Source organism: Parus major, chromosome Z (genome assembly GCF_001522545.3).
Source record: "Parus major isolate Abel chromosome Z, Parus_major1.1, whole genome shotgun sequence".
Lineage (NCBI taxonomy): Eukaryota > Metazoa > Chordata > Aves > Passeriformes > Paridae > Parus > Parus major.
Window position 1 is genome coordinate 30891230 of NC_031799.1, and position 23288 is coordinate 30914517.

General features: G+C 39.7%; 1 protein-coding gene across 7 annotated transcripts in view; it reads right to left on the bottom strand.

The window, feature by feature from the left end:
- The window catches only part of FREM1 (FRAS1 related extracellular matrix 1), a 65553-nt gene that overhangs the window by 5345 nt on the left and 36920 nt on the right, over window positions 1-23288 (bottom strand). Inside the window, exons 24-35 of one of the 7 annotated variants that reach the window (XM_033520446.1) lie at window positions 22463-22727; window positions 17260-17674; window positions 16330-16531; window positions 15736-15880; window positions 13465-13594; window positions 11991-12063; window positions 10968-11117; window positions 9541-9779; window positions 8779-8826; window positions 8345-8503; window positions 7239-7354; window positions 3-5679 (exon numbers count right to left, since the gene is read on the bottom strand). In XM_033520446.1, the coding sequence (XP_033376337.1) occupies window positions 5652-5679; window positions 7239-7354; window positions 8345-8503; window positions 8779-8826; window positions 9541-9779; window positions 10968-11117; window positions 11991-12063; window positions 13465-13594; window positions 15736-15880; window positions 16330-16531; window positions 17260-17674; window positions 22463-22727 (1970 nt within the window). In that variant the 3' untranslated portion in view covers window positions 3-5651. Of the gene's footprint in view, window positions 1-2; window positions 5680-7238; window positions 7355-8344; window positions 8504-8759; window positions 8827-9504; window positions 9780-10936; window positions 11118-11990; window positions 12064-13464; window positions 13595-15735; window positions 15881-16329; window positions 16532-17259; window positions 17728-22462; window positions 22728-23288 lie in introns of those variants that run through there. The other 6 variants (XM_015615230.3, XR_001518913.1, XM_033520447.1 and 3 more) reach the window with 6 other exon arrangements.

Sequence of the window (23288 nt, forward strand, 5' to 3'; positions counted from 1 at the left end):
CAGCAAGAGAGGACAGAGTAGTTAGCATTCCACAGAGTGACAGACTGCTCCCATCAACTTATCAACAATGGATGTCGATTCTATTATAAAGCATATAAATAATGAGTCACAGGAAAATCACAACTTACTGGCATGAAGGAATAATTAATTACCTTAAGATGAGGTCATAAAATTGTGGATTACATGGGGAGGAACCAAAGTCCTAGTCTGATTTTTCTAACAGAAAAAATAAATCAGCTGGGCAACTGAAGGAAATGTGTGCAGAAAATATGTGCCTCATACTCATAAACCATGTTTTAAACTATTGGTATAATTCTTTATACCTTATTTTCCATGAAATAATAAACTTCCTACACTGAAATCCAAGCCACTGAAAGATACAACTTCACCTATTTGGTAGTAGAGCAGGAGATATCTTTTTAAAATCATATTTTGACAATACTGAAGCTTTGGGTAATACATTTAAGTGGTAATGTGGTTTTGAGAAGTAATCATATAATCACAAAGTCATAGAATGCCCTGAGGAGGAAAAGATGCACAAAGATCATCAAACTAATTATTGGCCCTGCACAGGGCAGCCCCAAGAATCACAAAATGAGCCTGAGAGCATTGTCCAAATGCTTCTTGAACTCTATCAGGTTGGTGCTGTGACCATTTCCCTGGGGAGGCTGTTCCAGTGCCTGAGCACCATCTGATCTAAATCTCCCCTGTCACACACATTCTCTAAAATCAACACTCAGGCTGTTACATCAATCACCCCCTCCACCACCCCCCATTTCCTTCCTCTCCTGCTATCTCAGCCCTTTTTTTGTTTGCATTTTCATCCTCTTCAAAATTTTTGGTTTCAGCTGAGGCATTCTGGTTCTCCATCCTGTGAACCTGCACACAGTAAATGCAGGTATCCCATGAGGTCCCCCTGTTCATCACAAGAAATTTGGTATCTGAAAAGACTGAAAAAGCAGTGCATTTTTTAGAGGGCTGCCTGCAGTGACTACATTTAGTTCAGATTGGAGAGAAGCTGTGGTTTGTATTAAGCAGACTGTGAACTAAGTCAACGCATAAGCTCTGCTCTGTGTGTGTACTTATGGTGTGCCTGTTCCAAAGGAGAGTTTGCAAACCCTAGCCACTGAGTGGCCTTGCCACTGACAAGTTTTCCAACCAGTACCAAACATACAAGCACCACCTATCTTAAGGCTACTCTTAAGTCATGTAGAGATCAGGCTAAATCTTCAGACATTAAGGGACATATGTCATTCTTCACATTTGCTGGGAACTGTCAGCCATCAGTGGCTCCACTTTCTTATTTATCCATCTTGGTGTTTGCATTGATATCATATCACCTTTTTACATGTCACAGCTGGTGTTGCCATCCCTCTGATGCTGAGCCTCTGTTGCTGACATTTCTTTTGTCCCATATTTCTGATTGCTGCTCAGTCTATAAGTCATGCCAACCCCTTCAGCCTCCCAGAATATCCTGGGTGACAGTTGATAGGGCCAGAGCGAAAAACACTGCTCATAAAAACATTTTAGGAGAGCAAAAAAATGTTTTTAACATCAGAATAAGTAAATGGTACTATAAGGATTTCTTTAATTTTATTACTTTTGCTAGATAACAGAGACAAAAGATCACTATTGCCCCAGATGAAGTGATGACTGTTCTTTAAGACCTGGGGCAACAACCAGGCCTGAAGAATGGCATAGCCAACTTGAGCCAACTATGGAGACCATGAATAGATATTAGAGTGAAAGCCCACCATTAAGCCTGCTGCCTAGTTAGAGATCCATGCCTGGAGCTCCATTCCTTTTGTTGCCCTGTATGACTTCTAAGAGTACTGATCCCATGGATTCCTTATGATGCCATGCAAGATAGGGAAGCACGAAAGACATAAATGAGGAGAAGTTCAAAGCAGTAATCCATAATATTCTGCACGGTCCTTACTGCATGAAATCTGGACTATTCCTTAATTTAGGCCCACAAGATCAGGATATGAAATAAATTCATTGTGTTTCTGAGGGGGGATGCTCCTTCTGCAAAGTCCTCCTCCATTATCCCTGCAGGCCAACCAAAGCAGCAGGGGTTGGAGTTGCCCTCTGCATGGTAGATCTGCCAAGGCCAGCAGGACAGCCAGGGGTTAGCCCTCACCCTGCAATCATAGCTGCCCTGGGGCAAGCACTGTGCAGTAATGTGGGGCTCATCAGGGGCTCTCTGAGCTCCTGGGCCACCAGAGCCCACATGCATTCTTGCATGTAAGATCACGCTGACATACAGATGTACACTCTCCTCACCTAGAGGTGTGGCAGAACAGCCTCAGCACTGTCTGGTAGGGGTCAGGATTGTGCACCCACTGTGGCAGAGGCCCCCAAATCTGCACCCTGTGAAGGTGTTAGCAGGGCTTCTGCTGTGCCTCTCATCATGGTGAGACATGCCTGTATGTCCCACCCTTCTGGGCAGATCTGCCAGGCACAGACTCTCCAGTAAGCTAGGAACAAAGCTGTTACACTGACAGACACTGCCGGGAAGTTTCATACTCCACCACCTTCTACAGACAAGAAAAGCAAGCATTGTTAATTCAGGATGTTCTCCCAGGCTAACTGCTTTAGCAGCAGCCTTCCATTCTGCCTCACAGTGAATGTGATTGCACTGACCCAATGGACCTGAGAAGAGGTTTGTGCAGCAGTTTCTGTGGTATCATTACTAGGTGAGCAAGAACAAAAATGGAGCATTTTATCTGGCTTCTGTTTAAGGACACTCAAAACCCAGGAACTAAGTAATTTACTTTAGGTGAGCATATCTTACTTCTGATTGTCCTAGAAAATGTGAAACCAAAAAGCATCAGTGTGTATCAGCAAACGCTCTATCATTTATGACATACAGGTATAGTCTGAGCAATAACAGTTTCGGACTTCAATCCATGTACCAGGGAGAAACTTCATCGCTGTGAAAGGAAAGCACTGCAATAATTATGTTGTAGTTTAATGTTTTCTCTGTAGGAGTGCTTTCTAAGTACAGCTCAAGAAACACAGTACTGAAGAGGGAACAACTGTTCTAATTGTTACACCTAGTTAGGGGGATTATGTATTTCAGGGAAATGAGAAGCATCCTGAAAGAACACAGCACTTCCATAGTGCTACTCACTGAACCTTGAGGCATAGCATCAGACACCGGAAATTACTAGATAAGGTTATTTATGGAGTTGTTTGCTTCTAACACTTCCTAATGTAAATTAGTCAAGATAAGAGGTTATAATTCCTTATTAGGGAAAGAAACAAAAAAAAAAAAACCAAAAACAGACAAACCGTAACCAAAAGAAGCTACAATAAACCCACACACATCACTTTTTTCTGGGCTAAACCATCCACTTAAAATTGTTCCTGCATACTTTATGATTTTTCTTATTTAGTTAAGAGCATACTTTATCTTAGAGCAGTTGCACAAATTAAGGAAACAATTTGGGTAGCTTTTGACCTTGAAGTATTATATAGAAAGTACTTAGCACAAAGACTTTACTGATTTTCCTTTAAATTGTGTGATATATTTCAGAGTCTTGTATCATTTTGGTAAATTTAAGATTGGCAAAAACAACTTGACTAAGTATAAAGGTATCTATGGGATTTTACTTGAACTGCTGTAGTAAATCCGTGTCCTATACTGATGGTGAAGGGGGTGGTGGGGGTGGTGACTGAAAGACTGTGCTTATATCAGCCTTTTGTTTGGTCACCTAAGGAGCTATGTGATACCTTGAAATAGGTTTCTAGTGTATCAACACCTCGTGTAATTCAGAACATTCAGATGAGTGTGGCAGACATGATGCAGTGCTTACAGGAGCCCTGCACTTCCAGACTAGCAGCTGAAAGTCAGACAGCGTAAACAAGGCCTTTAAAATGACTCTAGGTACCGGGATCCTCTGCTGGAGTAACACACAATGAGTTAAACCATATTTGTTAGCAAACCAGTACTGGGAGAAGAGGGCTGCTGTCCTGCTTTGCACCAGAGAACACTGAACCATTATGAAGAATCTAATATATTACTTTAGATGTGGTTCTGCCTGTGATTCCCAAGGACTGAGGCCACATATAACTGATATAGAACCATCAAACAAAATAACATGTCCTGCCTTACACAGCTAGCAGTAAACGACCTGAAATCTAATCATATTTTAGCTTAAATTAAATATTCAACTTCAAAAAAGATAAAGGTATAATATGACTAACAAGGCAAAAGACACAACTGTGGGTTCTATATATCCAGTTCTTCCATCCCTTCAGTGGCAGAAGTGAAACCATCTCACATACGAGTGAGCCCTGCTGTACTGACCCTTGGGGAGGACATGTTCCTGTTGGATAAACAAGAGCTGTGGCATAAATCATCAAAATTGCTTCTAAATCAGGCTGCTGTGGGATCACTCAGCCGTAATATCCCCCAGATGCTTCTCTTCACGTTGCCAAGAGCCTCTTCATGCATAAAAACAAAGCTAGAAAAATGAGTTCTTAAACCACCTTTCTCTCCAATGAATTGGAGAAGGGTTAGAAGCAGTGCGAGATTTTCACATCAATTAACTGAGATCTCCCTGTCTGCCTCCCCCATCTCCAGTTTAACACTGACACACAGAGACTTGCATCAAGGCAAGCACATATTTTTGTCTGCTTCTACCCCTGTACATGGGAACTGAAGAAAAGCGTTGTATTCCACCTCTAACAGATGTATACAATATATGTCAACAAGAACTCCAATAGGCTTGCATTAGCCCATGCATATGTAGTTACGTCCAGACAACAACTACTTCCACAATAAATTGGTAGCATGGCTTTGATGGAATAGAATCACAGACTATCAGGTTGGAAGGAACTTCAAGGATCATCTGATTCCAACCTTTCTTGGCAAAAGGACAGTCCACATGAGATGGACCAGCAATCTAACTAGGTGAACCTTAAAAGCATCTGATGTTGGGGAATCTCCCTGGGGAGAGTCTTCTAAAGGCTGATCTCACAGTGAAAAAAAAATTTCCTTCTATGTAATTGGAATCTTCCCAGGAGTAACTTTTTCCCATGGCTATTCATCTTTTCTATGTGACTCCTTGTAAAAAGAGAGTCACCATCTTCTGCTACCCTCTAAATACTGAAATTTGGTTATAAGGGTTCCCCTATGCCTTCTTTCTTCACATGGCAGGCTTTACTGTCCTTTCATCATCTTTGTGGCCCTTCTTCAGACACTTTTCAGCCTACCTACTGCTGTACAGTTTTTGTATAGCCAACTCCCAAGTCCATCAAGTCAGGATTGCAAGGATGTCTCAAAAAGGGACGCTTTTTGAGGTTTGCAAGGTTGTCTCAAAAACTTGCAGACTGTTAGTGAATCAACTTTCACAATGCTTGGGGTCTTTTCCCTGTTCTGTATAACAGAAAAATTCTAGCAAAACAAATGAACAGGGGCTTAAAATTATGTCATTCTTGTAGCAATAAATTATTATTCTTTTTTTCATGGAAAAAGTTTACTTTTTTTACTGGTTTACTGAAAGTCAATTCAAATATTTTCATTTAATATCTAGTTTGTTGATCTATTGACAATTGAGGACCTACCTCCATGGTAGTTTTATTTCCCTGTTGTAAATATTTAAACATCAATAGAATCAGTATTAATAACTGAAACACTGCAGTTATTGGTGGTGATGATTGCTGGAGGAGCTGGAGAAAAGCACAAGATTAAATGTAATAAGTTACGTTCTTGTACCACATTTCAGCGTGTTCCTGGAGCTGTACTTTTGTAAATCAGTTCCAGATGGAGGCAAGGAGTACTCCATTTACTGTAATAAATCTTCCTTAGTCCATGCTAGTATGACATTAATTGAATTAGCACTGCCCTAGGACTCATTTCCTTGTGGATTCAGTGATACGCCTTGATTTTTAACATTGTCATTTAGCTAGTGTTGTTTACATTTATTTGCTTTTATTCAGGTTAATGCCTATATTGCACACCATAGCCTTCATCGAGAAGCTACCACTTACAAAAAATATGGGTCACAAAGATCACACTTTTTAGAAGATAGGAAACACCTCCTGGTAGAGTGACATATGGTTCCAAGAGATAAATTCAGTGTTAAAGCCTTCAGAAAAAAAATAAAATATTCACAATTCATAGCTTTGTTTGCTAATAAGTAGCATAATAAAAGCAGATAATAACAAACAATTTCAGGAGCTGAAATTGTAAGTAAACCAAGTGATAACATAATATTTGGGGTGAACTCACAGGAGCACATTACATTTACATTTTAGTAAAGACTATCTTCCATCAGTTGGGAGCTAGTAGTATCAAGACTTTTCTTTTGCATGTTACCAAGACAACATAATCTGGCATAACTGAGTGGAATGAATCAATGCTTGTTATGCATGCTTGCCCATGATTCAGCATGTCCTTCCACTACTTACGGAACATACTCTGTTTCTATAATTTCCAGCTCTTCCCTGCTTCAATTTTCCTTCGGTGTAATGGAGAGGTCTGGAGTAATGTAGAGGTTTGTTTAAGCCCTTCCTGTTTTTCAGATTGGTTTTCAACCTGGTGCTCACAATTCCAGGCAAGGTACAGAGTATGGCTATCCTTGGACAAGCTTCATGTTACCATTGCTAACACTCTTTTCCAGTGCTAACCTAATACCCCTACAGCCAAAATCTCAAAGCAAGTGTCCAGAAAACAAGACTGGCAGGTTTTTTGTCTCCTACTTTGAGACAACTGTTTTCATTATTATTGTTTTTGTTGTTATATCCTTAAACAGTCAGAAATGCACTGTTAAATTGAATATAAAAGTTTTCAAGTAGTTACAGAATCTTCAAAGCTGCATCTTCAGAAGAATACAGTGAGGCACACAGGAGCTGACAATATTTTACCACAGCTATATCAAGAGGGGGTAGTGTCAAGGAAGTGGTGGGTAAGAGAGGATGAAATTCTGAGTCTCTCCTGACTCTGAGTTTTTCTTCTCCCAAACTAACTCTCCTATTAGGAAAGTGTCCTCACTGCAGATGGACAGCTTTAGGAATTCATGCTGTGATTAAGATAGCATCACCACCTGAAACATTATGAGACTAATATTTCTATTTTCCACTGTGTTTGAATCTCAGGATTCGTTCAATTTTTGGGGGGAGCTGTGCAGAGCAGCCAGAGCTGGGCTTATCCAAATAAATTTGGCCTCAAGAGCAGCATTCAGCTCAGGGCAACAGCAGTGCACAGCAAATGCATGATGGTCTCTTACTGTTCTCTGCAAGCCTGAGCAGCAGTGTTCCAGGTGACCTTGTGATTCACCACCAGGAAGTAGCAGCTGCCCTCATGATAAGTCCATCCAGAGGGACATTTCTTCATAGTTATCTCCTAAAATAAAAGAGGAAGAGGTAAAAGAGACTTCTTTCTGTGCACAGATAGTCTGTGCAATAGTTCATGCAAACCAAGCATGAACTTTGGTGTCTATAAATAAAGCTACAGTATTGTTTAAATGAGTTAAATAAATAATGCCTGACAGACGATCCTAAGATTTATAATTAGTAGCTCTAATGGTGATAGTAGTATTCAGGTCAAAAAGTCCTCTAAACATTTTATATTAGTTTGGACACCATTTTCCGTCTCCTGTAATCTGTACTGAGAAAGCAGTGTGACAAAATTCAGCATGACATCTTAAATGGTGGGGGGGAATGTATGTTTACAGAATACCTAAGAAAGTTTATTTTACTTAATTCCACCTGTTCTCCCCACAGACTTCATTCACTGACTGTGTTATGCCCACATTGTCACAAGCCCCAAGTCACTAGTGCTCATGTGGTTCGTCCAGGAGCACTGTGGATGACAGAGAGGAAAGACATCTGCAGCATTGAAGTCTTCATCATATTCCTGGGAAACTTATGTTTCTGCTGGAAGCAAACCTGAATCTGGATAACATTTATTCCCTGTTTGAGTAAATAATAGTTACAGGAAGGTCGTCTGCTTTAGGGTATCCCCAGTCCTAAATACCATGCTCTGATGTAGACACCTATACATGGCTACATTTTTATATGCTTTGGGAATTCCAGAATTTCCATGTTATCCCATCATACTGAAATAACTTCTTTGTGCTTTCTTCATAATGCAAGAGACCCTTTAAATCTGGTATACAAGCCTTTTGAAAAGAGTAAAAGTGCTGGAATGAGAAAATGCCATTTGAACATTTGAATGAAAATAATTACACAGAACAAGTGAAATGAAACAGATTAATTAGGTCTTATACTAGAATTTTATGCCATGAAAACTCTTCTAGGTGTTAAATAATTTTGGAAAACAGCATGACTGAAAATAGACGGTGAAAATGCCCATGGATAAAAAGTTTCATACCTTATGTCTTGATCTTGGTTGAACTGCAAGTTCTGCCTTATCAGCCTGTGGGATTTCTGTTTTCCTAGAGGAGATGACATTTATCTGTGGTTGTGCCTTCTTGTTGGTTTCAGCAAAGGAGGCGTCTTCCTCTGTTTTGAGTGATACAATCCCATGATGCTTCATTTTACAGTATCACACACACAAGAACAGGAGAGGAAAAGAGAGGGTTAGTACATACAAGCAGCTCTTAAATAAACTAAGTAAACAAATAATAAAAATTAATTATTATAAAAATTATTGTAAATCAAGTGAAATTACACCAAAATAAAATAAAGATACATAGAAAAAATAAGTATTGGACATAACAAATGATTAAGAGCTATAAAACCTGGAAAGAGCACAGTCAGAAAGAATTAATGGAAATGTTCAACCAATACCCATAATACTCTTACTTTGAAAACCACATCTGTTTCATTTCTAAATACAGATGAAGGCTGAACCTGAAAAATATAGAACAGCAGAATGAGATGGGTATATTCATGCATCATAGAACAAGAAGACTATGCAATATTTACTACTAGGTTATACATCATGCAGAGCATGTCTTGGGTTTAGTTCTTTCTCTTTTACTATAGAAACATATAATTTCTGAAAGAAGCTATTAAAAAGCACAGAGTGTACCATCCAGTGTGTAACATTTAATGTTCATAAAAACAGATTCCAGTAACTTTTAAGGTCACAACAGCAAAAAGTTACTAAATACCTAACTAAATCAATATAGCTTAAGCAGGAGAATCAGTGGGCAAGGTTTAAATACAAATTCCTTGTTTAAGCTAAGTATTTTCAGCTTTATAACTTCAGTGCCAGATGAACAGCTTCTATACATTTGCCTGGCTCCAACAACTTCTAACTTACTCATAGTTTTTATAAGATTAGAATTTTCATAATTGCTGAAGTTGCTTCATGCCTGTTTCCTCCCCCAAGTCTTGATTTTATTCCTCTCTTGAATACATGGATCCTCAAAATCAGCTTGGTTTGTTTTTGGCTTTTTCTTACAGTTTTTTTTTAAATAGCCCCCAGGTCTGACTCAGAGCAAACTCATGCAGTTACTATGTGGTCAGATAGAATTGCTACGAAAATGGCAGTTAAATGAAGATATCACATCGCAATAAACTCACTTATCAGTCCATCACTGAACTAGAGAAGTTTCTTACTATTCTGCCATTTCCAGTTACTCTCAGCCTGGTCCTTGACCGATTTGCCAGGCTGTGCTCCTGCTGCAGGTCCCCTCTGTGCTCTCTCATCCCTTTGGATGGAGGCAGTGGGATCCCTTCCAAGGAAACACTGCCAGGCCTGGAAGGTGATGAGGAGCCCAAGGAAACTGGAAACAGTGTGCCTCTCCCCCAGAAGTCATGCTTGCTTTGGCCAGAAGAACGAGAATAGCTGCATTGACCTGAAAGCATAAAAAATGGCAGATGGTCAGTTCTAACTGCATGAGCAGAAAACTGGTTGTGTTGACATGGGCACATAAACAGCTTGTCCTTGAAAGCTGGATGATTCTTTCACTTGAAGTAGTTGATTTGCTGTTTGTTCAGTCACCCTCATTTCTGGGGTTGTCGTTAACTATAACTGCAACTAGTACCTGTATAAGATTTTATATGTGATGCATCTGTCTACCCACAGGTCAGAATTTCAACCAAGCATCTGCTGAAAATACCTGGTTTTATGCTTATATTGGGCTTTGAAATGCTGGGGGGTTTGGCCATGAATATACAGGTATCTTTAACTACCACAGATGGCACTTCATGCCCAGAGAAGATTCTTCTTGTTTATCCAGGACACTGTTGGTTCAATGAGATCATTGCATCAATTAAGACCTAATTTACACTAGGAATGTTTAGGAGAGAACAAATCTGAAAATTTAAAGGGACTTTTTTTAACATGAAGCCTAATTCATTGCAACATAGATATTTTAAATGTTGTTTCACTAAACACCAGAAGAAAAAACATTCTTCAGAGGCCAGAGGATGCAGCTGCTTTTCTAGTTATTTCTACAGTTTTCTTATGTTTCTGTTTCTACAGTTGCTTCCTTTTTGATCTGATTTTAGGCACACCACATTTCATCACTGAAAAACACAACACTTCAAAGATTAAAATCTTTGCTGTGAAGTTCTAGACTGTAGTTTTTAAGCATTGGAAAATCTATTGCTAAGACATGGGTTAATTTGTTATGTTCCTTTTTTGAGAGGATAGTAAATCTCTTTTAGAGGTTGTGTAACAACTAAATTATAACTGGAAAAAAATTCTCATGGATCTAAAACAAATTTTTCCCACTTTAATAAATGAGAAGGGAACTCATTTTATGAAAAGTAATTTCTTTCCTGGCACTTTTCTCATTTTGTACTTGTTGCTTCCTCCATGCTAAAGAAATGTTTCCTAAACATAATATGTTTCCTAAGAGGATGCATATGATTTTGTGAGTGAATAAAGAGCCTGCAACTGTTGAGCCTGTTTTTTTCTAAAAAGATATTTGGCAGTTTGATCTAATGATGAGTGTTAGGAACAACTTGTGGTTGAAAATAGGTAGCTACTCAGGCAAGATTGTCCCACCTTCTTAGTCATGAAGATCAAAACAGAATACCTCCTTTTGAGTCCAAAATTTTCACTACAGCTTTTGTCTGTGTGCCAAGAACAGCATTCACAGGGGAGTTCAGAACTACTTCAAAGACTTCATCATCTTCCTCTAATCCATCATAGGTAATTGCTACATTCCACATCTTGGTTGACACTCCTAACAGAAATAAACATTTTAATTACTCTTTAAGTGCTATTTCAATCAATCAGGGTGTCAAAGAAATAGATTAATTAACATGTCTGCAGCTAGAATGGAGTAGATTGTGTATGCTATTGTGCTCCTATTGACTGACTGGGCTCCTGCTGTTCTTCCAAATAACATTTAGTTTGAATTTGTTCCTGGGCAATGATGATTCAGTTGAAGTGCATACACTGTAACAAAAAGCTGCTGTAGATGTGCAAAATTGCACTGCAATGCATAGACTTAGGACTTCCACTGTGATTTTCAAGAAAATATCATAAGGTTTTTATCTGAAAAGCTTAACTTTAAAGATGGCAGAGTTATTTAAAATACCTACAAATGGACCCAAAACTATGTCAGATTGAAGTTCAACCTTCTAGTCAAATCTTAGCATTGTTTTTTCTTGTTTCCTTGTCTTTACTGGGTACCTTCAGGCTTGTATGTCAATGAAAAAGGGCCTTGGACATCTTGAATAACCTAACTTGTTCTCAGTTTTATCTAAAATTGACTTTTGTCCTGAGCTTTACCTATAATGACTGAAGTCTTTAAAGCATGCCACAGCTCAGCTCAGGGTGAATCCTATCCAGCGTAGTTGTTGGGAGATTAGGAGATATTATTTCAGCACTTCTGATATTTTAACTGATATAAAAGACTCTAGGCAATCTCATGCTAAGTAATAAGGATATAAATTCACTAAAGAAGCCCACAGTGCTTCCAAAAAATGAAACCAAGTCTTAATAGTATTCAGATTCTCTAGCTATAGATATTTAAAAGATTGCACTCTCCAATGCAAGAGTTTACTCTTCCAGAATCAGTGAATTAATTTTAGTTCAGTGCACTATTTCGTACCTGGATCAAACTGAACAAGCTTGGAGGAAGTCACAGTGAAGTCCTTTCCCAGCCTAGCAGATATTTCATTGACCTGAGAAGAAATCAAACAGTAAATGCCATGCTGTGACCCATTTCACTGAACTCCTTCTGCTGCGTGCTGAAGGTACTTTGCACATCTCAAACAGACAGGCCAACCCATACATATACTCAGGCTGAGAAAAAAGATAAGGACCTGAAGAATAAACCACCTTTATGTGCAACTGTCATTCTGTCCTTGCTTATGGCTTAGAAAATGCTTCATAAAAAAAAAAAAAAATTAAAAAAAAATCCCTATCTTACAATTTTACTCATTCCCCTCTCAGACTTGACAGCTCCAGGTAACCCTGCTGCTCACCATGCCTGGGTACCCTGCCATACCTGGCTCCTGGACAAGCACGTCCTGTCATCTCACAAGAGCAGCAGCAACCTGGCCATGTTTTCCTATTTGGCCCTTTGTGATATCTTGAAAGAAGGTTTTTCACACAAAGCCTTCTGTCATCCCCAAAGACTCATTAGGATAGATGTGAGCCCTACATGTGTAAATATAGGGATTCCAGCAACTCCCTGAATTTTCAAAGGAAGCACCAGGGGATACCAGTTTCCACACTGTGTGTGTGTTCCAGCTCTTGATGCTGGAGTCAATTGTACTGCAAGTGACTTTTCTACAAGTGACTGCTAGAGTAGAATCACCAGAGTCTGTGAAGGGTAGGACAGGATGGCCCCTGACAGCATCATTAGCAGAATACCCACTAACTTCAGTAGAAGAAAAATCAAAATTATGTTCCTCATTAGGGCTATAACCCTGAGAAACCATCAGGGTGGAAAATGGTATTTCTCTAGCTAGGGGAGCTGATAAAATACTGGAATTTTCATTTCATGAGGAAATATAAAATTTGTGAAGGCAAGTTGCACAAAACCTGTTTTACAAAATTATAGCCTGCAGCTTTCAGTCTAGTCTTTTTGACATAAGACATAGGCAGTCATTGAAGATACAGAGGGTTTTCCTAGGCTATGGGCAGTAGGAGGAGAAATGTAGAAGGCTGCCATGGCTGTGTAGCTGAAGGCCCTATACCTCCTGGGCTCTTCCAGCCTGAGAAGGCAAAACAAAAGCCCCAAGACCCCAGATTGCCCAAAGCCTGGATTTTAAAGTGGCAGACCCTGGAAACCAAGCTTCTGAACACAGTGCCAGAGGAAACTGCCTGCTCTGTTTTTTGATCAATACTGAAATGCTGCTCCAAAACATTCCAGGTTTGGTTAATTAGTGTTTCTACTCAAAGCTCAAGAAATTTTGTCAGAAATGTTTCAGCCATCTGTAGTAGCAAGGACAGTGTTCCAGTAAGTATGAATTGAATCACATGGCCTCTTTGATGATTACTGAATTATCTTTATGTCTGAGGAATAAAACAACAGGCTGCACTTATTATTAATTTAGGTTGTTAGCTTTTGGCTTTACCTTCATGGTTATAAAGGCAGACTCCCCCGAGTGTCCTGCCCTGGTGATTTTCAGAGACACCACTCCCATGTTTTCACACACCTCATATTCAGTCTGCAGCATTTCAATTCGAGACCACCGCAGCTCCAGCCTGTGGGAGAGAAAGGAATGTGCATGTAGAGCAAAGCCACCTGGCCAGCCACCCCCAGCCCCTGCTGCTCAGAGGCTGTGTGAGGAGCCCCCTCTCCCGACTGCTGATTTAGCCAATACACATACTGAGTCTATGTCTCCAAATCAACACATTTGTGTGATTTAACTGATTAGGAAAAGGCAGTAATAAACCTTCCAGACCAGCACTGATATACCTAAACCACACTTGAGCCTTGTTTCACAGCCAGGGGAATTCTGCAGTAACTTTAAGAAGAGCAGTTTGTCCGTAACAACAGGCGAAGACAAGTTATCACTGTTTATCCTGGTTCCCTTTAGCCTTGGAGTTTTATCATACTCTTGCTTCCCAGTCTTTTCTCAGCAATATCCTCCTTTCTACCCATCTGCCTTCCTCTATTCCCTAACTCTCCTCCTGCAGCATACAGAGTATGCCCTGGGACTTTTCTGACGCTGTGCAAGGGCCTTCTCTCCTCCCCTTACTTTAGTCTCTGCATACTTCACTCTTCAACCATTCCCCTATCTGATTCCAGGTGTCTTATGCACTGAATTTTAGTATTGTTTATGGAGGATGAGGGCAGTGTCAGAACTTCAGAAGATTGTGTGCTGCACAGGACGGTCAAAGATCTTTCCTTTTTTAAAGCTATTATAAAAATTAGTGAGAGTCAGAGAGGGGTGAATGAGAGTGCGAAGAAGCAAAATAAGCTGAGCTATTTGAATTTTACTAAACAAACTTCTAGGCCTTTCACAGTGACTAGTTCTGTCAGCAGTGGAAGTTTCCTCCTGTCCTCCTCTATCTGATGCTAATTTTGTGGGAAACACATTTAGAAGCTGTGTTGCTTTATTTTTGCTAAAGATAGATGTGCCAGATGTAGTCCAGCAGCATTCAAATAAAAGCTGGGACATGGACAATAAATTGTGTATTTTGAAACAGTGATCAGTAGGTGATAAATTCTTAAACTGAAAAATATCTCACAAGCTTTTAAATCCAGTATTAAAATAATGTTTTGTCACTAAAATTCCCATTTGTTCTTCTAGCTGATAACTTCACTATAACACCTATTTTCTGCAAAAAGAGCTTTCTCTTTCCTAAAGCTGTGCCATTAATTCCTAAAGCATTGCCATTAATTTACAAGGAGTTGCACTTTCCCATGAGAAGTGGCATCACATAATGGTGGTTTTAATGTTGGCTCATCTGCAAGCCAGCACAGAGCAGCTGGGCTGTCCATGCTCAGATGTGTTTGTGTATAGGGACATCTCTTGGCACAGCACATAAATGCTGCCTCCAGCTCAGCTCAGTCCTTGTTCTCTCTCCAGTGTGAAGGGAAATGCTCTGCCCCTAGGTACAGCTCTCTGCTCCTCTTTCTTTACCATGAGTCCTGGTTTGTGAATAGCAAGTTTAGCCCAGAAAAACTACATTGTTGTTGGGTTTTTTTCCCCAATTTCTTCTGATTAAATAAGTTGTTTGCACATTTAGCCCTATTTTCAGAAATAAAGAGAAGCACTGCCTCTACTAAGGAGCTACTCACACTTACGGCTTTTATCACCAAAGCACAGTTTGGATGATATTCTAATTTTTCTACATGAAGCTTATCATATGTACATACAAGGAGGTGGTGGGAAGTATGCTTAATACATGCAGCAGATGACAAAGAAGATGCTGTGTGATTTCCACCTTCTTTCAGCGCTCTTTTGCAGAAATATGGCGCTCACAGCTTTGTCATTTGAGAGCATCCCTTCCGTTGTAGTCTCAAGCTTGCAAAAAATGCATTGCCATCAGCTAAGGGCAAGAGTGACCTGCAGCTGCAGGACTACGTTCATGAAGCAGTACTCCCATCCTTCAGCACACAGCATCCCAGCTCTCCAAATGTCCAACTTCCACTAAATGCAGTATGTTTCCCAGGGAGCCCCTGAAGGCCCTTGAGAACTGTGACACAGGCTAACCTGGAGCTCACCCCTCGTATTTCACCTTCTTGAGGGGTGTATTTCACCTCCTCTACCCCAACAAAAGCAATGGCAGGTTACATTGCCCATGTCTGCATGGTTTCCAGCCCAGCACCTGTTCATCTGCCCCAGGGGACAGCGAGCACAGTGCACACAGCCCGTATCACCAAGGAGTGGAGCTACCTTTGGGGTGCTGCAGAGTTTCCACTGGCATCTGTCACCTGAAACTCCAAGTTGTCTGAATTCACTTCTTGTGATTGGTTGATGACATAAAGTATGATTTTGCTGTTTAAATCCTTTTGGCTAAATCCTTCCTGAATGAATCCACCTAGGAAAGACGAGTATACTCAGGTAACCAAAAGCCTGATAATAAGAACCACATTGTTAATATTGACTCTTTTCTTTTTGTTAAGAATCTGAATTTAGAGAAATACAGGTTTATAGCTGAACAGAAACATCTGTTCATTATAAGCCCCCACCAATTTCTTCACGTGTAACCTGTTTATCAAAAGGCCAAATTCAATAATAATCTTTTTTTTTCCTTGGTAGAAATAAAAACATTTCTCAACAGCAGCTATTAAAAATTATCTCAAACTCTTTGAGGACTTATAACAAACTTAAGGCTCAGGTTTCATTGCAAAAATTTTGTTACTACAGTCAAACTTTGCCCAAAGTTTGCTAAGAAATTTTGATTCTCTCTATCAAGCAAACATTAACAGGATAGGACTTGAAATTTGTTCTGGTATGGCCCAAAACAGAGATTATGAAAGAAATCACCTGTTGTTACATTTTCCAGGTAGCCATAATGAGGACCTCGCAAAATCTTAAAAATTATTTTGTCATCTTCTGTATTGGGGTCAGATGCCTTCAGGTTCTTGGCAGTAATATAGATCCCATAATTGCCATTCTTCAGCAGTTCCACATCAGAAAAGCAATGGAGATGAATGATTTTTGGTGCCATTTTGTCCAAATGATCCACCTAAATCAAAGTTAGACATTCATTTTACAACATCAGGATATTCTCTGTCCTGCTTTTGCTAAAATCTTGAAACTTGGTCTTCAGGAAATATTAACAGCCTCGTCATTAGAATCAGGGTTTTGAAACACAGAATTTTGACATGCAGTGCAACCATGCATACTTTGCTTACTGAAACATGCCACATAGATACATACAAAAAATCACAGTAAACATATATAAGCCTGTGATGAAGTATGAAGGACTTGATAACAGGGGAAATGGGAAGTGAACAGATTTTAGCAAAGAAAGAAGAGTAGGAGCAGGTATCTTACAGATACTCTCAGAGAGAAGACAGAATGTCTAGGTGGGGAAGCAAAATGGCTGTAATTCAAGATTCCTGTGACATGAAGATCAGCAGTCATACTCACACCCCAGTATGTGCAAATCACAGGGTCAGGAACCAAGTGGGAAAGCAGAGCAGGAGAAAGTTCTATCCTTCCCACAGTTGAGATTCCTATGTTAAATTTTTAGCATGCAAGTATTAAGTATATAAGTATGTACTTGCTTATCTTTATGCATTTTTGCAAGTAGTTGATTCCCCAGGTTAATTATTCATGGAGCACAGAAAGCAAATATTTTAGCTGCACAGTTAAATCAGAGACTGCAGCAAGTACTAGCTGTAAAACTGGTACATTTTTGACCTTATCATGCTGTTTATCCCTCTTAAGTAGGCCTGTGGTCACACTTGCCTGAATGGTGAATGCCACTGGCTTGCTCTGCACCCTCCCATTCACGATGAAGCCTTGGTTAGTCCTATCTGTGGCAACAAATGTAAATCTGTCAATCTGGGAATTCCCACCTCGGTGCTTGTATGCAACATCCCTGTTGTCCACATCTTGCTGTGTGAAATTGAACTGCAGTAGCACATCCCCATGATAATAGAGATGCCCATACTGGGGGAGCTGAGCCAAGACGAAGGTAAGGTTTTCTTCCGCAGTATCTGGGTCTGAAAGCTGCAGTACATCAGAAGTAAGAAGTGCCATAGATCCTTCTGTTAATCTTAACCCCATGTTCCTAGAAAGAGTGGGCAAAGCCTGGTCAGCTGCCTCCAAGGCGATCTTGAGTGTCCCATGCTTAGTCCTCAGTCCATTGCTGATGATGAATCTGGCAAAGAGAGGCAAGGCAGTCTTCAGCATCTGTTCTTGATTCACCATGTACTGAAATGAAATGATAATGCAGACCTTTACTACAGGACTTGCCTGCGTTGATACTGCAAAAGTGAAAAGAGATGGGTGGAGCACAAACCCAGACACTGAGTGGAGTGGATATAAAATTAAAAACCTGAGAGCAGACAGCCAGGTAAGTGACAGGAGTTACAATGTCCTGGCAGGGATTGAGGAGATGACAGAGGAAAGGCCATGAAGATCAGCAGTCATAACAGAGCTGATCTAGTCTTCTAGCTGAGATACAGGTGGAGCAAATTTAAAAGGAAAGGCTGCCTGGGGGCCTTATTGTAGCTTCTGGCATACATATTTTACACATCATTACAAATTCTCTTCACTTGGTTACCTGGCAGTAGCACCTACATCTTACAGAAAGAGGTATGAGAAGTGCATGACCTGCCTGGTTTGGTTTGGGTTTCTTTCTGTTCAGTGTTACAGATCTTTTCTACCCAATGCCCCCAAAATCATCTGAAAAACCAAACTGGGTTAAGATTCAGCCTTTTCCCACTTCATGGGTTTGTTTAGGCACTACCTATATCTTTAAATTTTAATATATTCAGAGGGGCTGGTTTATGTTTCTTTTAAAAAGTCAAGTAAAGTTTCTCTGAAATACTAAGATACTGGACAGAACTGTACAAATTGTATAGAGTGATGTTAAAAACATAGATATCCATCACATAAATTTATCAATGGTCATATCTGCACAGCTCTTCTTCCATGCTGGGAATTTCTATCAACAGCCACATAGTTTCTTGTAGTTCTCACTCAAGTAGTGATGTTTCTTTAAGTGCAAAGATTTGTTTATTAACTACAGATAGTTCTCCTTTCAAAAACTAAGAGAAAGGTTCCCAAGGCTGTAGAGAAAATCTGTTGGAAGCTCTGCTATTATTGACTGGGATAGAGTTAATTTTCTTCATAGTCACTTGTATGGGGCTGTGGTTTTGATTTGTGCTGTAAATAGTGTTGATAACATAAGGATGTTTTGGTTTTGTTACTGCTGAGCAGTGCTTACACAGCATCAAGGCTTTTCCTGCCTCCCACACTGCACCACCAGTGATTGGGCTGGGAGCGCATAAGGACTTGGGAGGGGGCACAACCAGGACAGCTGACCCCAGCTGACCCAAAGGATATCCCAGACCATCTGGTGCCATACTCAGTGTATAGACGGGGGAAGAAGAAGGAGGGAGGGGGAGACATTTGGAGTGGTGGTATTTGTCTTCCCAAGTCACTGCTGTGCATGATGGAACTCTGCTTTCCTGGGGATGGCTGAACACCTGCCTGCCCACAGGAAGCAGTGAACGAATTCTTTGTTTTGCTTTGCTTGTACACACAGCTTTCGCTTTACCTATTAAACTGTCTCTATCTCAACCATGAGTTTTCTCACTTTTACCTTTCCAATTCTCTCCCCAGTCCTACCAGGTGGGGAGGGAGTGAGCAGCTGCCTGGTGCTTACTTGCTGGCTGCAGTTAAACCATGACAGAAGCCTACCAGCTGGGTATGGGCTTTTGCCATATGAGTGACAGCATGGTCTGCAGAAATTTATTATTAAATTTAGTTGTGGAGAAAGAGAAAGAGAAAAACGATCTATTAGCCTTTTAAATTCCTCTTAGATTTCATTGGGAAGATCATTATTTTTGTATTTTCTTCTGAAAATAATTACATGCAATATTTTCATGCCTGTAAGAAAAATTTTCGAGGGTATATGAAAATTGCTCTGAAAATGTCTCACAATCCTTCATCTCCCATCAACTTACAGCATATAGAGACAGATATCTGTCTTTCTTTATAAATTGCAGTGATTATGCTGCACAGTACGTGCAAAAACATTTTGTAAGGTGGTTTTCACACAGGTTTGTTCTGCCTGAGTCAGAGCAGAGTCTGCTGTGCAAAGAAATTTGTCTCTAGTACAGTGGGACAGTTGTTTCAGACAGTATGAGGGCCAGCCTAGCTGGCTGCTTTCCACCTAAGTCTTTTCTACCAGTGAAATGGGGACTGGCTGACATTTAGTAGATTATGTCTCCCTTTGGTCTTTTGACTGCAGACCTTGAAGAGGTATTTTTAAAAGTACAGGGTCAACACCTGGTGTATTCCTGTGTGACTTGAATGTGAGTGACTTTCAGTAGGTCATGGGGCAGCTTACTGTGTCACACAGACTGTCTACCTAAAACTCCCATTGCCTTTCACCAACATTGGATGATTAGAGCTTGATCACTTGTATACTGGCATTGTGCCATGAAGCAGATGGGAATGAGCATAGGCAGACCAGGGACTGTGTAGCAGTTAGAAATATGTTTACTGAGGATGGTATTCCCAACTGGGAACCTAGAGACATCTGTCTACACTGACCTAATGCTATTGTGCCAATGGTAAAAAGGTTGTGCTATTTGTAAGCTTTCAGAAATCAAATACAGAACTAGAATAATGATGATAAATACTGTGTTAGGAGAAAAAAGGGTAAAGCACCTTCAGTCAAGACCTTAACCTCCTCCCAAAACACCTGGAGGATTGCAGCAGAAGTGAATTTTCTCTCATTCTTTTGATTGCTGTAAAAACATTTGGATGATATCTCAAACAATATTCAGTGAAAGACTTAGATAATTCAGTTCATGAAATTGAAGATTCATCCAGCCTTCTCCAGAACACCAGACACGAATAAAGCTCATGTATACATCAGACTGAAATTTACCATGGATTTCATTCATTCATTTCTGCTGAGTTTCACAGGTAATGAAACTGCCTATGTCTAAGATGTCCTTCTTCTGCACTTTGGGAGATTTTGGTTCTTTATTTCTGGTTTATGTCTAATTTGTAATTTTACCTCAGGAGTAAAGAGCAGACAGTATTCTCACTCTGATGAAATTTAGGGTACAATTCCCAGGCAAAGTTTGGAGGACATGTTGCATGGTTTGATTTCACAACTACCAACATTTCATGCTTTCTGCAGCTTGATGGCAATGGAGTTGGCTATAGAACCTACCATCTGTCATGGCATTTAAAAGATAAAAATGGAATCATAAATAGTGCCAACTCATTACAAAATCGAGCCAGCATGTCAAAATGGAGGACATTAGCATGTTCTTTTAGCATCCTGCTGCCAGCATCTGATGTCAGGTTGCTAATCACTTGAAGTCATCTGTCCAAACAAGCGCTGCCAAATCTTTCTTCCAGGCCAACAGCACCAAACAATACAGGTAAATTTATGTCTGAAGGAAGTACTTTAGTGGGAAGTAAAAATCTGGTCAGTTAATTCCTCCTCCTCCCACAATTACCCATATAATTAATTCCTTGTTGAAATAATAATACTGTTCTGCCAGAATATTTATATGTCTACATAAAACCAAATTATTTTCCAAATGATAACATCAAGTAACACAATTGTTTGGATTAAAATAGTTATCAAATATCAATATTTATTAAATCATCATAACCTTACTTTTATAAGACTGACTTTCTTGTTTGTTCTTAGTCATTGGCCTAAACAGAAAACATTGGGTTTATCCGCTTTTGCAATTTGCCTAGAATTGTTTGATCTGCTTTTGTTAGTGTGATATGGAAGTCATACTGACACAAGCCACTATGCTACACTGCCCAAACTAAACCTGGCATGACTGCAACCTTACTTAAATAATCTAATCTAGTTTTGGTGAAAATCTTTCACAATTAAGAAACATAAAACCAGGGAATAAGTGTTCACTTTTCCTGTAGTGAGTAGAAGCGAATCAGACAAATCTCTTAACTAGAATTTCCACCACACTGAATGCAGAGGAAGGGATAGGTAAAAAGGTTTAATCAGAATAACTTTTGGGTTAACTCTGGACAATGCTACCTGACCCAGTATCATAGGGAGATTTATTTGATGTCTCCAAGCCCCACTTGCTTGACTTGCCTGCAAAAAAGTTCTTGAATTGGATGATGCAACGTGTTCTCCAATTTCATCATGCCTCACAGAAAAAGCCATTCAGATCAGGAATTTATTCTAGGTGGGTGTAAAAAGGGTTTTCTCCTGAATTTCTGCTCTTAGGAGCCAAGTCTTTAATTTTTCTTAGTCACAAATGTAAAATTATAAGCTCTTAATTTTGAATTTTACAGTAAGTCCATCTTCTGTCAAAAGCTGTTCTCAGAAAAAAATTACCAATACTAGCAAAAAGTAAGCATTCTTCCTTTAGAAACATTTTCTTTATTTTTGAGCTATGGATTTACCCCAAAATTTCAACTGTCTACATGAATTTCAATATGGTATTTTTGAAATAAATTAAGTGGACTGGTTTTCATTATATTCCAGAATACTTAGGGATTCAGAAAACTCATAATCAAATTAATAAGATAAATTATATCAGAGAAGAAAGCTTGTATTTACCTGAATGGACCAGCTTTACCACATCCAGCTGTAGCAAGAGACCAAAGGAAAATTCTACCATGTTCTCAGTCCTTCTCTGTCACTTAAACCTTAACAGCTGTGTATGCCTGGGTGCTATAGTAATGTTGAAGCTAGTATTGAGTAAATGTGTCTCTGGTTATGTTTTCAGAATCCTTGAGAAAATGCATTTATTACCACATCATTCCCAACTATACTTGCTATGTAAACATTGAGAATTCACACAGAGCCTCTGGCTCTTTTTAATTTTTTTATTTTTTTTGGCGGGGGGAGGGAGTTGGGTGCAGTGCAGGTTTTTTAAACACCCCAGAAATTCAAGGGGAAGAGCTTGAGGCGTGGGGTACTATGCCTTACCTGAATGTATCTTCACGAGCAGCTGCCTTGGCTTTGTGAACATAGCAGACAATCTGTCGTGCTACATCCATCTGACTGAAGCTCGTAATGGAGATGCCAGGATAGCTGATATACTCTATTTGTCCATACTGGGGTGGGGAGGTAATCACATAAAGGAGCTCCTCCGGCTTGTCAGTACCATCCAGTGCAAGGAGAACATCAGTTGTAATGCAGCTGCGGTCTCCTTTTGGCACGCTTAACAGTTTCGTAAAAACCACTATGTCTCCTGCAGAATAGACAGAACAACACTAAAATAGTCATATTGAACTGGATGATCTCTTCTGCATTGCTTAGTCACAGGAAAGCCACCACTGGTAGAAAAATTATAAGACTTTATAGAGAAATTCAGCATGGAAAGAACTTCATGATATCTTTATTCTGACCTTCTGCTGAAAGCAGGGTCAGCCATGAGATCAGCCAAAGCCACATTGCTTAGGGCTTTATCCATTTGGAACCTGAAAACTATTATCCTCTTGGGGCCAAGGATGAAGAGACTACAGCCTCTTTTGGCAGGTCTTCCAACCTTAGCAGGTAAACCTTTATGGTTTTAATAGAGATGTAATAAAAGATGAGAGACCATGAGACTGTAGAATAACCTGGGAGACAGAGTTGTTTCTGAACAGTCTTTTGCCTACCTTTTTATATTCTTGCCATTTTTCTGTGCTGATTTACTCAGACATAAAAATAGTTTTAGAAAGATATTTTCAGTGCTATCTTCAAAGCTGTTTGGAGTCTTGGGAGGGAAACTACAACACATTGCATTTGGCAGAGGCTTTTCAAATCCCAG